The following is a 21674-nucleotide window of genomic DNA, read 5'->3' on the forward strand; positions in this document are numbered from 1 at the left end:
CCTAGCTACGCCCCTGGTTGCAACTTATTCTTTTCATCTATTTGTACACAAAATATAATAATAAAAAAGTCATATACAAGTGTATTGATAAAAAGTGAAATGCCACTTTGAATAAGGTACTATAGTCCTGTCTGAAAGTAAATTAAGCTTCTGTAAATTAACGAGGCAGACATCCATTGCCAGCTAAGCAGTGGTTAATAATGCCAGCACCCAGCTTTTCAACAGAAGCTTCAACTGGAGAGGGAGGGGGAGGGGGGGGGGGGGGGGGGGGTAAAGGAGTGAACAGCTGGAGCTAGATAATCTGTTTTGCTTGAACATCAGTGTGAGAGGTGATAAGCCAAAGAGGGCAGGCAACACAGGAACAGCTGACATGTCCTATCAACATCCCACATTCTCATTCAGAACAAGAAGAATATTTGGCTAGGCGATTAATGTACATTAATGGAAATCTCCTTGGCTGCCCCTCCTCTGAGGGAGCATAGAGCAACGGTCAGCTGAAATCCCTCTCAGTGTTGATCAAGAAGAATGGTTTGTCTGTGATAGGCATTGCTGGAGTGAAGAGGTCTGGAATTGTAGATCAGCTGGAGAATGTTGTGCTCTCTTGAACTAGGGAAGAGATGTGTTGTTGGTGGGATGTTGTGGAATTACTGTCCTGCTGTGGGAAAGGATGTATTTTAAAGGTTTTTACCATTGTGAAAGGATGGGACTGGGTCAAAGAGAAAGGGGACTGTCTTCCTAAGCAATGGTAAGTGCAAACTTTTGTAATTTACTGTATCTAAAAAACTGAGTTATACAATATATTAAATAAAAAAGGTATACGTAAACTTCTGGAAATTATAAATATATTGTATATGGAGAGAAATAATTGTATTTATGTTTGGATAAAAGCAATATTTATATTGAGGTGGATACTTGAATGTGTATGATAGAGAGAAATAATTGTATTTACTTAGCTATAAGAAATATGGATAAAATCTATCTATTCTTATGTCTTATTTTTATAGAGATGGCTGTGTTTTAGTATATGATATGAAGTTTAATCCAGTCATTTGATAGATTCCTTTACATTCTGAATTTAAACATTACTGAATTTCATGAGAGAACTATAAACCTATACACCTCAAAAATCCTAATAGAAAGAACTAAAGAATGAAAGAAACACATTTTAAAGAAATCGCAAAAAAGGATTGCACCCACAGGATAATATTAGTAAGCAGAGGAACTGACTAATAGCAGACACAACTTAAGAAAAAGGAAAAATACATTTCATGATTGCAGCATAGATACAGCCACATAAAGCAGAACTACAATACCAAGAAACTTGTTATAATGATTAGACTCTTTTCCCACCTCTTTCTTTAAAGTGTCCCTACACTGTTTCCCTGGGTCCCAACCGGCTCTGATCAGTCTTGAACCCACCATGACCATTATCTCTGGAACCAATGACCAGGACTTTAGCAACCTGAGCCTGAGCGACAACAGCAGCCTCAACCAGAAAATCACCAGCACCCAGGAGACCCAAACCATCAAAGGGAGCTACTACAAAAGAGCCCAGAGAATATACAACCAGAACCAGCTGTACACTGTCGACCAGGAGAACCAGATCCTTATCAACGTGGGGGGCAACAGATACACCATCCCCTGGAGCACCTTGGACGAGTTCCCTCTTACAAGACTGGGAAGGCTGAAGTTCTGCAGCAGCTACGACGAGATCATCCAAGTGTGTGACGACTACGATGAGAAAGCCAATGAATTCTTCTTCGACCGGAGCCCCTCTGCCTTCAGGATCATTTTGAACTTCCTGGCAGCCGGGAAGCTGAGACTGCTGCAGGAGATGTGTGCCTTGTCCTTCCATGAGGAGATGACCTACTGGGGCCTGGAGGTGACCAGCATGGAACGCTGCTGCAAAAGGAAGCTCTACACAATGCTGGAGGACGTGGATGGGAACCAGAAAAAGGAGGAGGCTCGCAGATACAAGAAGAAGGAGCACGTCCTGGTGGAATCCACCAGATTTGGGATTTATATGAACAAGCTGAGGAACATGGTGGAGAACCCTCAGTCTGGTCTCCCAGGGAAGGTGTTTGCTTGCCTTTCCATCTTTTTTGTGGCCACCACGGTTATAAGCCTTTGCATCAGCACCATGCCGGACTTCAGAGAAGAGGAGGAGAAGGTAAGCCTATTTGCATCTTTTCATTCTACTTTTCAGAGACTGTCTAACAGACAGCACACAGGTAGATAGCTAGCTAGATAGCTAGCTAGATAGATAGATAGATGGATAGATAGATAGCACATGTGTTTTTTTAACGCTTTCATAACTTTTAGGTTTAAATTTAACCCTTTACTTGCCAACAGGACATATAACCAATCAAGGGTAGTCTATACAGTATATTAATAGTAAAAGATACTTAATAGATTCTTTGATCCATTGGACTAGAAGCCTTTATTAAAGTCTTTAATTACTATAGAGATGGTTTTTAATACAGGTGTGGTTTATTTTCATGTGGCAGCATGCCATAGATCATGGCAGTCCATTTTCAGTTTACTGCCAGCATCTGTTATTATAAAAAATAAAATAAAATAAAAGCTTTCACTGGCTGGTTCAGCTTTTTAGCATCATCCTTTACAATCTCATACATTATGTTGCTATTGTGGAATGACATAGAAAAAATAGTTCCCCTTTGGCTAAAGAAACGATTTTATTTAAGTATTGGTTTAGGTTAGATTTGATTTCCTTCAAAGTAAACATGCATTTACTTCATACATGCAATTTACTTCATACATGCAATTTACTTCATACATGCATTTGCTAGAATACATGCAATACTTCATATTGATGGTATTTTGAAATGTGTGCATATTCATGATTAGTTAATGTTAGTGATAGTATGAATGATGGATTACTTCATTTGAATTCACTAGGTTTTATCAGTAATGTATATATTTATTAACTGCTGAAATAAATAGAACACAGTATATTTTATAGAAAGCAGTTTCTTTAAAAAAATATTGATCTACTTTAACACAGTGTTATATTATATATGCATTGTTTTCCCTAGAAACCTAAAGGCATATTCAAATATTGATTTGAATTTTGAAAGAAAAAAAAAAGTTTGCGCAATTACTGTTTCTTATTTGTGCTTCTGTACTTTATAGATTCCCCATACCATTCCATCCTTGGGAATTGGAATGTGGAAAATATTTACATATGCGCATACATACATACAGACACACACACACCCATACACTAAAACCACACCACTACAAAGAGAAACAATGCTAATATGCATATTAATAAAAGATGGCAAACCATGGTAAACTATAGTATAACCTTGGGAAAAATATGGGAAATCTGAAAAATGTACTAATCTTTTATAAGGGAATACACATGTATTGGTGTGTTTTCCATATATCCAAGTTATATTTTATTATACAGAAGGAAGTAAACAAAAAAGATGCATCCATCGTGTGAAAAGTGCACTGTTTCAGGCAGAAAATGGATGGAATAGGCAAATAACCTCTGTAGCAAACATTATTAAAATATAGATTGAAACCCTGTTAATGACTGATTACATTGCGGTTAACTAATTGACCATTACAGATCTTCAGTAGGCATTCTTGTTCTGTACACATAAGCCGTGCAGGTGAGATTGGAGTTGAATTTTTGTAAATAAGGTCCAGAATTCTGTACTACTATTGCACTGTACTGATTACACAGGAATTCATTTATTTTAATCAGAATGGATTACAGAGAACAACTAAAATAGATGGAAAGCTTAAAAAAGAAAGGTCATGTTAATAAAATGATCAGATCAGTTCAGAGGTTTCAATTTGCTGGCCTTTTTATTAGTTCATGAGTTACTCTGTATTAACTACGAGAGAGAGAGAGAGAGAGAGAGAGAGAGAGAGAGAGAGAGAGAGAGAGAGAGAGAGAGAGAGAGATAACCAATGTTATCAATTTAATAAGTTGGTTTCAAAGACAACTAAATATTGAATAGTGTTAGCAGAAACTTTGAGCAGTATAAACAAGAATTGTACTTTTCAAGTGCTGCTGTTGAATATTTTATAGATGCTGGACATATAAAGCAGAGAGGACTTTTACCAAATCCCCTGATCTTAAGTGTCAGCTACACTCACTTGTACCTCATTGTTAGGCATGGTTGTTTGTCAGAAGTTGAGACATTAAGAGAACTATTTTAAAAAGGGTCTGTTGACAGTTACAGGGTCTGCATGTATTTTAGGTACAAGGTTAGACCAGACACAATTTGTACAGTACAGTAAGTTAATATGCCGTGTGTAGAATGTCCAACAAGAAATGTCATCTTGAGCAGTTTGGGCAAGAGGACAGCAAAGCTTTTAGAAATTATTTCTGCAATAATGAAACTTTTTATAAATCACAAAAATGAGGATTGTATTCAAAAACTATTCTATATGTTTTTTATTTATTCCATTAGGATTGAAAACTTAGCTGATCCCACTGATTACCCGTTGTTAAGATGCCACAGATCAATGCTGTAGATTAGGGGAGAGCCTTTTGAAAGTGAAACAGCTCATCTTCAGACATTTCTCATTGACTGACAAAAACAAAATAATTTTCCAATGGCCTTATTAATGCTTATATCCTCCATTATCAAGGACATGCCAGCTTGTCTTGTAAAAGCTGTGGAAACATTGTGTTACTATTTAAACAGAGCTGTTGAGTGGAAGTGAGTCTATGAATATATGTTACCTTCATTAAAGTCCTTCTTTGCATGTCTTAGGCAATCCATAAAGGCATCCCATTTATTATGAAGTTATATTTAGAAAATTTAATAGGGTGCTGTATGGTACAAGATGAAACCCACTCCATGAGAGGTTGGAGCCACAACACATGAGTGGCTTTGCCACAAGTGACTTACTGGCCACTCTCACTTTGAGTGTGTGAAAATCAGCTTGTATGTTACACAGCACCCTGTACAACATATTAATAATATATTGTTAAATAGGAATAACTAAACAGTATATCTAATTTGAATGTGATGTCTGTTCCATCTGATCCATATTGTCTGATATCCTTTGAATATATCACACCTTATTAGATATAGCTGTCACCCCTTTGAGAGTTCCCTAACTGTGCCTTATGTATTAATTTTGCTCCTTTAAGTCTATTTGCAAAAAACAAAGGGTACGGGCAACCTAAATAGTGATTGCTAATGAGCTAGTGAGGATTTACCCCTTACAATCACCCTTTCCCCAGACTAAGCTGAACACAAATGTCTCTTGTATTAGTTATAGTTTATCTCCAGGCCACTCTAATCACTTGCTTATTAAACATCTTGGGAAAATATTGGTTATTATACTTGTGATCCTAAATTGAACTGTAAACAGATTGATTTCAAATGTAACCTCATATTTTTTTAAGCCTCTGTATATTTTTTGTAGAGGTGCAACAACTACAATCATTGCTCATCATGGCTTTTTTTTGCAATCTTCAATTAAATGCTCATCTGCCGATTAATAGCCCTGACGCCCTATTCAGAGCCTCATGCCTCGCATAGCTACCTACCTAGTAACACATGCTTTCTCTGTGGGTTGCTAAACTGTGTTTAATTTAAAGGGATTGTTGCTAACAAAATAATTTCATAATCATGCTTCTTCTGCACTGCCAATAGCTGCATAGGTCTCACATGTGCAGCTTTAAAAGTGTTATAGAAAACATGACATTTTAGAACATAATATCTAGCATGACATTAGGTTAAAGAAAGTTCTTGGTTTCCATGCCTTACTCTTACATTTTCTCTCAGCAGTGTCTTTGGGGTCATTACACTGGCTGAAATTATGTCAATCAATAGGAGATGCAGCTGATTGGTTAATGGCAGGAAAGACACCATTGATAGGGTGGGGTCAATATCACCCTTCATTTGACCAAGGAAGTGCAACAATATCTGAAAGCATGTCTTGCAAACAGCTTAATGTATTTCAAACATGTATTTAGTGGTATATTATAAAAATGTTTTTTTTAAAACTTGCCCAATTGATAACCTACTGTGATTTAATGAATCACTTCTATATTTTTATTCCAAGAAAATTTTGTTAGCTAAATCATGTTGCAGTAAATATCTAGGACAAATACAACATACAGTTGGTGTGGCATGTATTGTTCACTCAGACCCAGAGAGTGCTTGTGGGGCCAACACATTTCTTATTAAGCCAGCTGTTTTCCAGTCGTGAGTCTACTCTCCCACACCAGCTTGTAGCATTAATCTCGACAAAGCTCAGCAGATGTAAGGGATGGAAACATCTTGTTCCCTCCGTTCAGATTCAACCTCCGTGGATTGGGGGGGGGGGGGGGGGGGGGGGGGGGGGGGGGGGGGGAATTTAATAAGTAATTGATCTTATGCCAAAAATTGGAAAAATGAACCTGGGTTATTTTCTAACCACACCAAAGCTGTCAGTTCATTTTCACACAAAATATGAGATTTTTTCTGCATGTTTCTACTTGTCTTTGTGTACTGTGTGATGCTATTTTTTATGTTACTATGGTCCCGGTTTATTGTGTGTCATAATTTAAGAATTTCCTCTGGAACAACTGAGGTGTTGCTAGAATTTTCTTAATTAAACCAATGTTGAAGTAGTTGTTGTGTTGATAAGCAATTGTTTTGTTCTACTTCATACTTGAGAACAAATGAGACCATCAGTTATTCCCTTGCCTTACAGTTTAATCAGATATTGCTAAGATTCCAGAAATATACCAGCATTACACCTAGTGCAGAAGTTAAGGTATTATCCACCTCTTGCAAGTTGTAAAGTTTTTTTTTAAATGTTACATTTTGGGGAATGTTGATAACACCATTTCTGTTAGCGGCACATTATCAAATAATATCACAGAGTATTAATACAATATTGATACTTATTAATATATATTTTTTCAAGTAATCTCATCTTGTTATTTGCTAGACAAACTATAATAATAATAATAATAATAATAATAATAATAATAATAATAATAATAATAATAAAGTAGTCATAATAGTTCTATTTAAATGCCCAGCTTAGGACAGTCCAATGTGGAGAAAATAACTCAAATTAGCATCCACAATTTGAAATGGTCAAAAGACTGTAAATGAAATGTTCAGAGAAAAGGGGGGGGGGGGGGGGGGGGGGGGGCAGGGGTTGCCAATCTTAGAGCATCTTTAGAGACCACTGGTCAACAAAGGCAACCACTGTCGCCGGACTCCGTGTAGAGCCCACTGGTCAACAAAGGCAACCATGTCGCCAGCGGACTCCGTGTGAACGTGCTCCAAATTAACCTGGGACCGGACCAGGGCACTGAACATGGCTTCATAGTCAAAAAGACCTTTCCCGGTGATCTTACGCTTCCTGGTCTTATAGATGACCAGTCTAGCAAGAGCCAGGAGCAGATTCACAGGTGGTCTCTCGTCTTGGTGGAGCCACGAACAGGGTGCCCAAAAATGAGGAGGGTGGGTGAAAAATGCAGCCAGAATTGCAGCAGGAGGTTCTTCAAGAACAAAACAAAAAGAATTGCTGCAGTCTGGCTCAGGAAAAGTAAATGTGAAATACCGACTCGGACTGACCGCAGAAAGGGCATGCAGCGTCCGAGTCAGTAAAGTGATGCAGAAACTCTTCTGACACGAGGGCTCCGTGCAACACTCTCCCGTTATAGAGACTGGTTCGACTCTGACCCCGCTCATTGACCCCCTGAGAACAAACACAAGACCTCTACAGACAAAACACAATGAGCTTCTTTTTAACGATTATTATTATTCTTATAATTATTTTTACCTCTATCTCCAATCCTGTTCTCCACTCACCGAACACACAACCCTGAGTATGTGAAAACATGTTGCTTTTATGTAGCTGTACCGAGACGCGACTGCTAGTCAATCATTCAGCTGGAGTCACGGTACAACTGCACGTGAATTAATAAAGTGCAATTCCCCGTGCTCACATATTACATTTTACTTGCACGTGAAGTGCTGTGCAATCCTCGTGCCTAAATACAAATATGCATTTTAAACACTTGCGTTACACGGACCCGTTTATATCCCGTGTACCAATGACTATAAGACACCCAACATTAACCACACAACCACGGACATATAACAGGAATTGTAATATACACAGGGGCGAGCACTTTGAGCAACATGCATTCTGTTTATGTTACAACGCACCGGAGAGAACATTGAGTCATCAAGATAGTGAACAATGGTTCTTATATTGTATAAGAAACAAATACAAACTGCGTGAAACCAATGTAATTATTATGCTGGCAGCGCCGGTTTATTGTAAAATAAAAGGGTTTAACAAACAAAGAGAAACAGGACACGGCACTTCGCGCCAAAATAAACAGACAAACAAAACGAATAGACACGGACAAAACACAGAGTGGACGAACGCTACACAAACAATTGAAATCTATATTTACACTTATCTTTCTCTTCTCTTTCTCTATCTCTATCTCTATCTCTCTCTCTCTCTCTCCCGTTCTCCACTCCCGAACACCCAACCGCGAGTATGTGACAACGTGCATCTATATATAGCTGGGATTCAATTACCAATTAATTATTCACTTGAATCCCAGCACGTGAATTAAAAAGTGCAATTCCCCGTGCTCACATATTACTACATTTTACTTGCACGTGAAGTGCTGTGCAATCCTCGTGCCTAAATACACATATACATTTTTAAACACTTGTGTTACACAGACCCGTTTATATCCCGTGTACCAATGACTATACACCAACATTTACACACCACACGCAACATAACAGAGAATATACACAGGGGCGGGCACTTTGTCACAGTAGGGTATCTCTTATTATATATGAGATATTGGATATTTCTTATTGTATAAGAGTTCTCTCTGCTTAAACCATGTATAATTATGTATCTTTATTTTATCAGAGACAATCTACATAGAATACACTGACTTATTAAAAATCACTACAAATATGATATTGTAGCCAGGAACTATTATTGAAAATGTATTGAAATTGTGATCTATGTTCTGTCAACGGGATAATATCTCTGCGCAGGATCATTAAAAAAAAAAAAAAAAAAGATATTTGCATACGTGGCTTAGAATTACTTTTCTATACTTTCCTGAAATTATAAATGTTATTAACAACAATAATTAGTATTATACTGTATAGCCTTTCTCTTCTGTCTTTGACATAACACAATTCATGAATACAGGGAATCATTTCAAGATTCATTCAGATCAATACTTGGATTGAATTAAAATATCCATGCTTTAGACCAATCTTCCCACCACTAGCTTTAAGAAACATGTTGGAGCTCCTGAAGCTGATGGATTGGAAGCTCTGGAGACTGAAGTCCTGTCTATTTACAAACAGAGCAGAGACAACATAAGCTTTTTCAATGTGAGCTTCCACACATTGCCCATTAAGCATGCATCATGCATGGACTGGAGGACCACCCATGTCCTTTCAAAAACAGCTTCTTTGTTAGTAAATACTTGGGGAAACATTTATCAAGGTCTTTAGATGACTAGAATGCAGTTTGCACAAAATAAATCTATTATACAAAATTACCCATAAGGTAAATATATTGACTCAAAAGTGTTCTAAGTCATTGATTAGTAACATGACCAGTTTTTTTTTTCACAAAAAGAAGGGAGCAGATTGTAATTTGGTGTAAAAATCATGATAAATGATTAACATGAATGATGCACGTTGCATATATTTTTACCTGAGCAGCCAAGATATTAGACCTTGGGGTCTTGGCACTAATTAATCTAAATACTGGCAGCATTAATTTGATTAAAATAGAACCTACCAGGGCTTTATATATTTTTTACAAACAAATATACACTTAAGAGACTTGCGTGCAATATTAGAGGTTGGATTTGCCTTTGAAACCCAGTGAGTCATATTTTAATGATCTATTTAGATCTATTGAATGGAACGCTGTGTGATGTGTGTGTTTACGAATCCTTGTCTGTTCTTACTCTCCAGGGCGAATGTTCTCAGAAGTGTTTCTACATGTTCATCGTGGAGACGGTCTGTGTGGGTTGGTTCTCCCTGGAATTTATTCTCCGCTTCATTCAGGCCAGGAGCAAGCTGGATTTCATCCAAGGGCCACTGAACATCATCGACGGCATGGCCATCCTGCCCTACTACGTCTCCTTGATAGTGGGGGATGAGCAGGACACAACGGACAGACCAGGAGGAAAGGGCTACCTGGAGAAGGTGAGTCTGGTGCTGAGACTCCTTCGGGGGTTGAGGATTTTGTATGTCATGAGGCTGGCCCGACACTCCCTGGGGCTGCAGACCCTGGGCCTGACTGTGAGGCGCAGCATAAGAGAATTCGGGCTGCTGCTGCTCTTTCTATGTGTGGCCGTCACTCTCTATTCCCCTTTGGTGTTCCTGGCAGAGAGCGAGATAACCAAGGGGCAGGACTTCACCAGCATTCCGGCTTCCTATTGGTGGGCCATCATCTCCATGACGACGGTTGGCTACGGGGACATGGTGCCAAGGAGTATTCCAGGCCAGGTGGTGGCTCTAAGCAGCATTTTGAGTGGGATTTTAATCATGGCATTTCCTGCCACCTCTATCTTCCACATGTTCTCCAGATCATACATGGACCTGAAGGTGGCGCAGGAGAGGTTACTGAAGGAGGAAAGACGCGAGGATGAGAACGAAATGTTTAATGATGAGGATAGTTTAGAGTCTGAGTAATCAAAATCCCTTTTGGAATACAATATTGGAAAAAACTGAATAGGAAATTGCTTTGTAAGAAGTGCAAACAGACTTCCGCACATTCCCAAAGGGCAGGGAACAATTTGAAAGGCTGGCTCTGAACTGTGTTATAAGGATTTTGTTGTATTGAGAATTAAATTACAAGATGTAACTCATACCAAATTAGAGGAATATTATCTGAAATGTATGATAGTTTATAATAATATTCACAGACAACCATTCTCTATAGCAGTATTTTAACTTTAATCTGTTTTACACCTACTGCTTTCTTGAGTCTTGCAATAAAGAATGTACATTAGCCAGAAATCAAATGTTTCTGTCACTTGATAATTCAATTGTTTGCAGTGAATTCAAGGCAGTCAAGATGTTATATATGCAACACCCCTAGCAGAGATAGTGCTCACCATAGGGTGAAAGTAGCAGAGCTACCTGGAATCAAAGTACTATGTTTGTAAGAGTAAAACTACTTCGCAAAGATTTTCCATGTCCTCTTACCTGGTTTATTCTGTAATTTCCTTGTTCTTAGTAGCCATAGGCCTATAATAAAGACAAGATCAACCAAAGGTACAGTGCCAGCTCCATCTATTGTTTCCTAAAACATTTTTCAGTCCATGGTTTGTGTAGAAATAGGTTAAGCTTGTCCATTATTGAAGTTTTCTTTCTACTGGGCGACTGTAACCATATCTGCATTTTCCACAGAATTTACATGGAATATCAAGTAGAGTAATTTTCAGAAAACTACATTGAATTCCAACCACATTTGTGTTTTGATTCAGCTTCAATCAAACAAGACTGTGGGACTGTAGGCTGCAAACAAAGGTTTAATACAGTATTTGCAAGGAAGGAAAGGGTTAGTTAGTGCAACTATATTTTAAGGCAAGCCAATATTGTTCGATAAACCTCCACATTAAAATAAGTATTCATTTCTGCCAAACATTTAAGAACATATTCATAGATCTGTGCACAAAGGAAAAAAAAAATAGAGGTAAAGTGGAAGATGAAGTACCAGTAGAACTTTGCACAAGATCTACTTTCTCTTTGTTGTTGAATTAGAGCAAACGGTTGTAATGCAACTTATATATTGGATCACACCACATAAACCTGTAATCATTGCACAACAGGGGGTTTTCATTATTTTTGTCTATCTGTGTAACAGGTACCCTGTTATTGGTCAATAAAGGTTGACCTAAACTTTTGAAAAAAAAATCACCTGAATATTAGTGTTTAAAGTGCACTTTGAACAATAGTACTCCTGAAAAATCAATGACCTCCTTTAGAGTCTGCATGCACAAGAGGACGTTAGGTTGGTGAGACTTCAATAATAAGAATAAAAAATGATCAATAGAGCTCACTTACCAAGAAAGTAATCGGTTTAGATCAAACTGAACTAGAACAGAATATGCCTGGAAAACAACAACCCTTCCTAAACAATCTGCAATGACAACACAGACAGGCAGTGTCACTGCAATGGCAAAGCAGACAGGCAGTGTCACTGCCGTGGCAACGCAGGCAGGCAGTGTCACTGCAGTGGCAACGCAGGCAGGCAGCGTCACTGCAGTGGCAATGCAGGCAGGCAGCGTCACTGCAATGGCAACGCTAACAGTGTCACCTCAATGACAATGCAGACAGGCTGTGTCACTGCAATGGCAACACAGACAGGCACTGTCACTGCAATGGCAACGCAATGGTTCTGTGCTAAGAGATAATTGTAGAATAAGGGCAGCTATGGTTTGTTGGGGGAAAACAAATGCTATACAAATTTTATTATGTTCTGTCTTTAGGAAACAGCATCATTGAAAACTAAATGGACATTAATTTGAAATTATCTTACCCCAAAAATATAAAGTCCTAATTTGGCCTGGATTCCAGGTAGTCTTGGCAGTGAAAATCAGAATTGGATGATCATCACTGTTGTTTATGATTACAGAATTTAACCCCAGACTCTTGTTGAAATATGTATCTTCCCAACTACTTGGAAAATGCTGAAGTGGTTATGAATCCAAATATAAAATTGGTTACAGGCTCAGCCCTAGTTCTGAATGTATTGTTACCTTTCAAAGACCTTTTTCATCACCATTTTTTTGCTCTCATCCGATTGCCTGGGGCATACATTTGCAAATACTCACAAATAAATTTGCTGTGGTGATGGGATCAATACAAGACAAACACACAGTTTGTGAAATCTTGGCTTATTTCTAAATCCAACATTTCAAAGTAGAATGCAGAGCAGACGTGTATGAATCCTGTATTGTTAAAACACTTGTATTCCTCCCTAAAAAAGTTTAATTAACATAACCCATTGTGTTCAGATTTGACTGCTGAATTCTCACACATGTAAAAATATAGTTTTACAGTTATTGATTTAAAATTTTAGAAAATGTTAGAAAAAGGATCTGCAAAAAACAGCTGTATTGCCACGGTCAACTTTGGAAAGTAAAAAAATCAAATCACAGCGTTCAGGGACAAGGAAAGGCAATTTATCAGACATTACAGACAACTTTGAATTCTCTATTTTCAAAACTCTTTTATTTAAGAGCCTAGAAGTACCATGAACTCTTGAGTCTCCATGGAGGAAGACGGAGGAAACAGTAACTGCTGCTGAAAATGGTGATACATAGCAGGTACCAGGGAGCACAGGTTTAAACTTTAAAAGTGTAGTGTTGAAAAATGTTGACTCAGATAGTACAAGTCAGTGATAGTGTTGCAAATTTTAATAAAAGGTAGAAGGTAATTGATAGAGATAGATATATAGATAGCACAGTATAATTAGGGTTTTTGTATTATTTTTTCCCTTTTTCTGTGTATATTTTGTAAATGTTACACTTTTAATTCTTGAGATTGTCTGCACTATAGTGCTTTCAATGAAACAGTGCTTTCTTAGGGAATAAGACTCCCTGAAGTATACCAGTAAGTAGATATTTGCCCCCATTTCTCTTGTTCCCACATTGGGAACATCTCTGCTCCATTACGTGACTTTTTCCAAACAGCATTGTACTGCCTGAGCCCTGAATAACTTGACCGTATTCCCCTTGAGCGTAGAGAGCTGTCAGAGTGATGTTGTATTCTCATCGTATTCTGTGTCGAGTTCCAGTATTTTAGCAAACATGCCACATTTTCACTTAAATTCACGGGTTACTGATTTTCCATTTAAAGTAAAAGAGAAGCCTGTGAATTTGTAAGGTGTCTTCCTTCAGCTTTCGACTACTTCCTTGGATCAGTCGGACAAGCACTCAAGCAAAGTGGGATGTGAAAACAGGAACTTTGACAGTAAACTTTGTCGAGCTAAATTCACAGCTGGCAATTGACTTGTAAATGTAAATTTGACCAGTCATGTCACACAGTTTGGGAGTAGCATGCAACTTGGTAAAATGATGGTACTTTTCCTATTTAAGGAGGGAGTCGTGATAACTCAATCATAACTTCATATCGAGTACTTAAACATCAAATACTTCAGTGGGTGGGCAGTCATTTACATGTTAGCTTCAGATTTATATAATATATATATATATATATATATATATATATATATATATATATATATATATATATAATATACACATATATGTATTTCTAAATAAGAAATAAATTGTTTTTTTTTCAAATTTATCTGTGTTAGGTAAATGTTAAATCGCCAAGTGTAAAAAAATAAATAAAAATGTATTTGTTAGAGACCTCAGATTTAACCCCAGTGTCAGCTGAATGTTGAACAGTAAACAAACAAAAAAAAAGATTAGACGGATTTTAAATGCAGAATTTGTGATACACATTTTACATTTATAAATTTATATCTATTATAAATAGATATTTTATTTTAAGAATGTGTTTGTAAACTAAAAACGTAAAATAAATGTTTAACAAAAATCACTAATTATGGGTCCAAATTAACCATATTACTGAAATGTGTTTAAAGGCATTTTTAAAGATCCCAGTGTAGTAATGTTTTGCAAATGAGACTTTATACATTTGTATTGTTAGTTTATAAAATTGTTGCTATACAATGACTGTACAAAACATTAGGAACACCTGCTCTTTCCATCAAATAGACTGACGAGGTGAATCCAGGTGAAAGCCACTTCAATCAGTGTAGATGAAAGGGAGACAGGTTAAAGAAGGCTTTTTAAGCCTTGACACAATTGAAACATGGGTTGTGTATGTGTGCCATTCAGAGGGTAAATGGGCAAGACAAAAGATTTAAGTGCCTTTGAATGGAGTATGGTAGTTGGTGCCAGGCGTGCTGGTTTGAGTGTGTCAAGAACTGCAATGCTGCTGGGTTTTTTACGTTCAACTGTTTCCCATGTGTATCAACGATGGTCCACCACCCAAAGGACATCCAGCCAACGGCATGCCATCGGTCGAAAGAGGGCAAGGGAGGCTGACACGAATTGTGCAGAGCAACAGACGGGTTACAATTAGTCAACTGTCAGCCCAGTACAACATTGGTGCCGAAAGACTCATAAAAGAATGCACAACTCGTCGTACCTTGACATGAATGCAGTATACAGCCGACGACTTAACAGAGTTCCACTTCTTTCAGCAAAACACAAGAAACTGAGGTTGCAATGGGCTAAGGAATGAAAACATTGGACACTGGAGGATTGGAAAAATATTACCTGTTCTGGTGAATCTTGGTTTCTGCTGTTTCACACTGATGGGAGGACTAGGGTTTGGAGAAAATCACATGAGTACATGTATCCATCATGCCGCATGTCAACTTTGCAGGCTGGTGGTGGTGGTGTGATGGTGTGGGGTGTGTTTTCATGGCACACACTGGGCCCCTTGATAAAAGTGGAGCAACGTTTGAATCCATCTGCTAATGGATTTTTTCAGCAGGATAATGCCCCCTGGATTGTCCAGGAATGGTTCGACGAACATGACAGTGAATGTATCTTACTGCAGTGGCCTACCCAGTCACCAGATCTCAATCCAACTGAGCATCTGTGGGATGAAATGGAACAAGCTATTCGGAGTAGAGATCCACTACCAGCCAACTTGACACAACTGTAGGAAGCAGTCGAGTCAACATGGGCCAGCATCCCTGTGGAACACTTTCGACACATGGTAGAGTCCATGCCCCAACGAATTGAGGCTGTTCTGAGGACAAAAAGGAGTGCAACTCAAAATTAGGAAGGTGCTTCTAATGTTTTGTACACTCAGTGCATATCAGTTAACCATAACCAGAACATTTGAATAATTTGCATTTGTTAAAATACATATTCCTCAAATTAAATACGAGTAATCCAAAAAAATAAATAAATAAATAAACTGTAACCCCACCGTGTTCACTCTGCCTGCAGAGTACAGTTAAACAACAGCTAGCATGTATGCGTAACTGGGCCTGATGTAAGACATGTGGAATTAACACTCCTGATAGAACAAACTGGCTCACTAGGGTGTGTAGAGATCCTGGGTGTAGCACTGAGATGGTGAAGTCCTCTAAACCTTCTAATGGTAATCCCATAAACAATATAAATTGAGTAATAAAAGCAAGTATTGAGCCCCCACTCTAAGTAATGCAAAACACCCAATTAAGATGTCTATTAGTACAATTACCTAGAGAAACCTGGTCAACCTCAAATTCAGCAACTTAAACCCAAAATAATTAAATACCTTGATTGTAAATTACTTTCAAAATCTTTACCTTAAAGGTTAAGCATGCAAACACAAAATACAGTTCACAACATTTTAAATGTCAAAAAATAATAAAAAATAGTTAAACTAGATTTTCTTTCTCTTTTTTAAAATTATTATAGATATCTAGCAAAGCAATTCAAGACACATTGAACAAAATCACACAAAGAACAGTCAGCAATAATAATAAAAGAAAAATGGCCTGTATAAATGACTTTACAGTCAAAGGAAGTAAAGACTAGGTTTTCACACAGGATCTGTTCAGAGAGTCTAAGGAAGATTCCTATTTTGAATAATTTAAGGAAATTTCTCTGGGCTCAAAATGAATGTGAGACTCAAGAGTTCTCGCCAGCTTGCATATTCTTCACAGTTACCCCATCCTTTCAGTGTCTACCCCCTCTTATCTGTCCCTTGAACTTAAATTAAAATGACCCCTCCCACAAGTAAAGTATAAAAAAATCCCACTGGTGGAAAAATAACATATGCAAAAAACAAATTGTACATTGGACAAATAAATATATTGACATAAACAGTTACCAGGCAGAACTCAAGCACATGTTGAAACAGAGCTTCCATTTTGCTTTCTAACACATTAAAATAAAAGTTAATATATCATTTTAACTGGAGTAAACATCCATGAATTTCAACAGCAACCAGTGAAAAGCAGAACTCTTAATTACGATTGACAAGCTCTCCTGAAAAAATTGCACAGCATGCCAGGTGCAAAGAAATAAAATACAGAGCGAGAAAAAAAAAAAAAAACACACAAAATAAATAGAACACCACTTTTTTAGACGGGTGTTACATAACAAAAAATGAAAAAAGAAAAAAATTCTGCATTCTGTTGCTTCAGTATTTCCTCTATATTGAGCTAAATCCACTGATGGCTGCATAATCTTGCAAGTGTCTGCCAAATTGTTTATTTTCTCCATCCAAAACATCATGGGATTCTGGAACCTCTATTGGATCCACATATGGTGAATAAGGTGGAACCAAAACATCATAATATCGTAATTGAAAGGTCACATAACATTTTCAAATAAAATGTTTATAGAAACAAAAGACGTACACCTACTCTTTGTTAACCATATTTTAAAGGGGGCTCCCGAGTGGTGCATCCAGTGAAATCGCTCCACGTGGAGTGCAGGATGTGCCTTTATAGACTGGGGATCGCAGGTTTGAGTCCAGGCTATGTCACAGCCAACCAGGAGTTCCTAGGGGGTGGCGCACAATTGGCCAAGCACTGCCCGCATAGAGAGGGCTTAGATCAGCAGGGGAATCCACGGCTCACCACGCATCAGCGACCCCTGTTGCTGACAGGGCGCGTGTGGCTTTGCAGTGGAGCTGCCAGATCTGCGTTGTTCCTGAAATTGATACTGTGTGTTAATTAAGCAATAGAACCCTGAACTGCGTAGTTGCACAATTAGCATTTACTCTCTAACAAAGGTTGTATTACGATGAGAAAATGGTAAACAAGCCCAGCTATATGGATATTCACAAAACTGTTCCAGACTGTTAAACCAACAGCCACCTAGAACAGTTAAATGAATATCAAGCATTGCTTAATAAATCAAATGCAGTTTGACAGTTTTTTTTTTTTTTTTTTTTTAAAAGAGCATCCAACTATTTAACCAAGCCAATCGACTTTCCCACTAGGTGGATGTAGACAAGCTGCAGGGTCCAATCCGAGCTCAGCAGAGCCTGACCAGGGGGGTCCAGTGAGGAAAAAGTCTGTGTCGCTTTTGCCTTCTTAACCCATGCTAGACTGACTGCATCACTCACTCAACTCTTACAAAAGTTTTTCTAAGATTGCAGCAGACCTGGAGGAGCTCCTCAGTGGTCCGGAGGACCAAGGTTGGTACCTTGCCTGCGGGGTGTACGGGTATGTGGTGGCTGTCTGCCCCTTCCAAGAGGAGGAAGAGGAACCAGCCCAGGAGAGGAAGGTGAGGAGAAGGAGGGGCAGAAAAAATCTGCAGCAGCAGGCGCAGCAACAGCAGGAGGAGGTCGGGGATGGTAGTTGGGAGGTTTTTTTAAAGAACCTTGCGGCGGAGCTGGGCACACATTGGCAATCTGCCCCACGCAATATACAGAGGCAGAAGTAATGCCTGTGTGGGAGGAGCCCGTGCGTCCAGCGCCCAGCCAGGGGGACCGTAACCGTCCAACGTTCAGACAGGGGGACTGTGAGCGTCCAGACGGGGAGACTGAAAGAAACCAAAGCCCGAGGTACTGCTATTGCCTCCTCCACCAGCGGAGGAAGAATGCCTGCTGACCCCATCTCCACCAGCAGAGGAAGAATGCCTGCTGTCCCCATCTCCACCAGCAGAGGGTGAGTGTCTACTGGTATAACTTCCCCTACCGTCACCACCTGGAGGAGAGGAGCAGGTGCTTCCTCTGCCTCTATCACCTTCCCCTGCAAGTGAGGGAGAGCCGCACCAGTCCCCTGTAATAAGGGTAGACTACACACCACTCCCACCTCCGCCACCAGGAGACTACACACCTTCGCCACCTCCATCGGCAGAAGCAGAGCAGCAGGAACAACCTTGGCCTCTGCGACCTTCACTGGCAGGAGACTACATGCCTCCGCCACCTCCACTGCCAGGAGCAGAGCAGCAGGAGCTGTCTCTGCCTCCGCCACCTCCACCGGCAGGATCAGAGCAGCAGGAGCTGCCTCTGCCTCCACCACCTCCACCTCACCAGCGGTGAATGCCTGCTGGGTCCTTTTCCACCAGCAGAGGGTGAATGAATGCTGGTTCCCTGTCCACCAGCAGAGGGTGAATGTCTGCTGGGTCCCTTTCCACCAGCAAAGGATGAATGCCTGTTGGTATCACTTCACCCACCAGCAGAGGATGAATGCATGCTGGTATCACTTCCCCCACCATCACGAGAGAGGAGCTGGAGCTGCCTCTGCCTCCATCACCATCAGGGGGAGAGGAGCAGGACCTGCCTCTCCCTGCACCAGAAGGACCAGGAATAGATGCTGGTGGTCCTCAGCAGCCCTCGCATAGGCTGCTGAGAGAAGCACAGGGAAGAACCGCTCGGCCGCAGTGGACGAGAAGAGGGCCAACACCCGCACCCCAGCTTGTCCTGACTCCCTGCTTCGCTTCCTCCAAGGATGCCTGCCTCGCTTCGTCAAAGGATGCCTGCCATTGCTTCACCCAAAGATGCCTGCCTCGCTTCTCCCAAGGATGCCTGCCTAGCATCACCTGAGGTTGTCTGTTGCTCCACATCACCTGGGGTTGCCAGGCGCTCCGCATCGCCTGGGGTTGCCAGCTGCTCCGCATCGCGTGGGGCTGCCAGCCTCTTTGCATCATCTGGGGTCACTGGAACTGCTTCGCCAAGGGTTGTAGTCAGCTGTATTTGGCTGCAGGGGTCAATGTGGCCGGAGCCCCACCAGAGGGAGCTGCCGGCTATGAAAAAGGGAGGAGAGGTCAGGAAGCCACCTTTCCCCGCAGCAATTTCACAGCAGGATCTGCCCCGGATTTGCCCCGGCTGAAGGAGTCAGTCTGGGAGCTGTCAGCACGTCTGCTGACAGCCGCACCATTGGCAGCACTTCCGTTGCCAGTGGTACAGCAGGAGGAGAGATTCGCCCCACTGTCAGCAAATCTGCTGACAGCAAGTGGAAGCGACAGCGAGTGGGAGAAGTACAGGCGTGGAAAAGTACAGAGCAGTTTAGAAGCAGTTTGAAAGCAGGTTGAGGGCTGCAGAAGAAACTAAACTTCAACATGGTCTTCAAGCTAATAATCTGTGACACCTGCTTGTTGTGGGAAATCTGAGAAAACCCAACGGAGCTAAACCAAGTGTGCGTAAAGTGCTGCATGATCCAGGACTTGCATAAACTAATAAGTATGCTGTAAATGGAGCTGGAAGAAGTGAGACAGAAACAGGATCTTGAGGAACTGGCACACCCACAATTCATGGAAGTCTGCATCACCCCTAACAGAATGAAAGCCACCAGGGAGATAGAAGGTCAGAACAGCTGGGTTCAGGTAGGCAGAAGCAGGGAAAAAAGAAACTTCCTCAAACACAACCACCAGAAATCAAAACAACCAACAGATTTGAGTCACTTCAGAATTTTGATGAGCAGAACCAACAACAAGAGAATAAAAGGAACAACATCCAGGACCCTATTGACAGTGGTGACCAGACAGCAAAAAGAAGGGAGGTCATGATTGTTGGGGACTCCATATTGAGAAACACAGCAAGTTCAATTCGCAGTTTGGACCCCCTTACTACAACAGTGTGCTGCCTTCCGGGAGCCTCGGTCAAGCACATCACTAAGAACGTGGACAGGCTCCTAGAACGAACAGGAGACGACCCGGTAGTAGTCGTCCACATCGGTACAAACAACATTGGAAGAGACAGACCAAAATCCCTGCAAAACAAATTCAGAGAGCTAGGAAGGAAATTAAAAGAGAAAACCAAAACTGTGGTATTTTCTGGTATACTACTGGCACCTTGCAAAGGACCATATGGACAGCTGGAAATAATTAATCAAAACGCATGGCTGAAGACGTGATGCACACGGGAAGGCTTCACCTATCTTGATCATTGGACCACATTCTACAACGAGGACTATCTGTATAGACGGGATGGACTGCACTTAAATAACAAGGGAACCAGTCTACTTGGAGAAAAGATCCTCGAGCAGGTTCAGAAGCATTTAAACTAGAAAGGAAGGGGGGAGAAATCAACAAAAAAACAGAAGGGAGACCGCATCAAAACAAGAACAACAACTCAGGTAAGACAACCATTAAATGTATTTATCTAAATGCTAGAAGTATCAGAAACAAAATTCTAGAACTTGAAGCTACTGCACTAACAAGTAACTATGATGTGATAGGTGTTACAGAAACTTGGTTGTCTGAGAGTGATGGGGACGAATATAATATTTGTGGGTATACACTGTATAGGAAAGACAGGCAGGACAGAAGAGGAGGAGGGGTAGTGCAATACATAAGAAACAGCCTTGAAGCCCAGGTGTTAAACCTGGACAAAGAAAATAAAGCCGAATCAATATGGGTCAGAATAACAGACAAAAATTCAAAGGGCATAATAATAGGAGCATGCTATAGACCGCCAGATTCAGATGGTGAGCAAAATAATCTGTTATACAATGACATTAGAAATGCGTGTAGCAAAAGAGAAGCCATACTAATGGGGGATTTCAACTTCCCCCATATAAAATGGGAAAACCCGGTGGGTAGCACGAAGGATGAAATTGAAATGGTGGAAATAACAAATGACTGCTTCCTAACACAATTTGTCAAGGCACCGACTAGAGGGGAGTCTTTTCAAATAACGAAGATAGAATAACTAAAACAGAGGTCA

General features: G+C 40.1%; 1 protein-coding gene across 1 annotated transcript; it reads left to right on the top strand.

Moving 5' to 3' along the window:
* The first annotated feature begins 1373 nt into the window (after nucleotides 1-1373).
* On the top strand, nucleotides 1374-11096 carry LOC121296642 (potassium voltage-gated channel subfamily G member 4-like). Its single transcript, XM_041222399.1, has 2 exons — nucleotides 1374-2170; nucleotides 9975-11096. The coding sequence occupies exons 1-2, from the start codon at nucleotides 1421-1423 to the stop codon at nucleotides 10695-10697; spliced, it is 1473 nt and encodes a 490-aa protein (XP_041078333.1). The 5' UTR covers nucleotides 1374-1420; the 3' UTR covers nucleotides 10698-11096.
* The last annotated feature ends 10578 nt before the right edge of the window (nucleotides 11097-21674 follow it).

This window comes from Polyodon spathula, chromosome 21 (genome assembly GCF_017654505.1).
Source record: "Polyodon spathula isolate WHYD16114869_AA chromosome 21, ASM1765450v1, whole genome shotgun sequence".
Classification (NCBI taxonomy): domain Eukaryota; kingdom Metazoa; phylum Chordata; class Actinopteri; order Acipenseriformes; family Polyodontidae; genus Polyodon; species Polyodon spathula.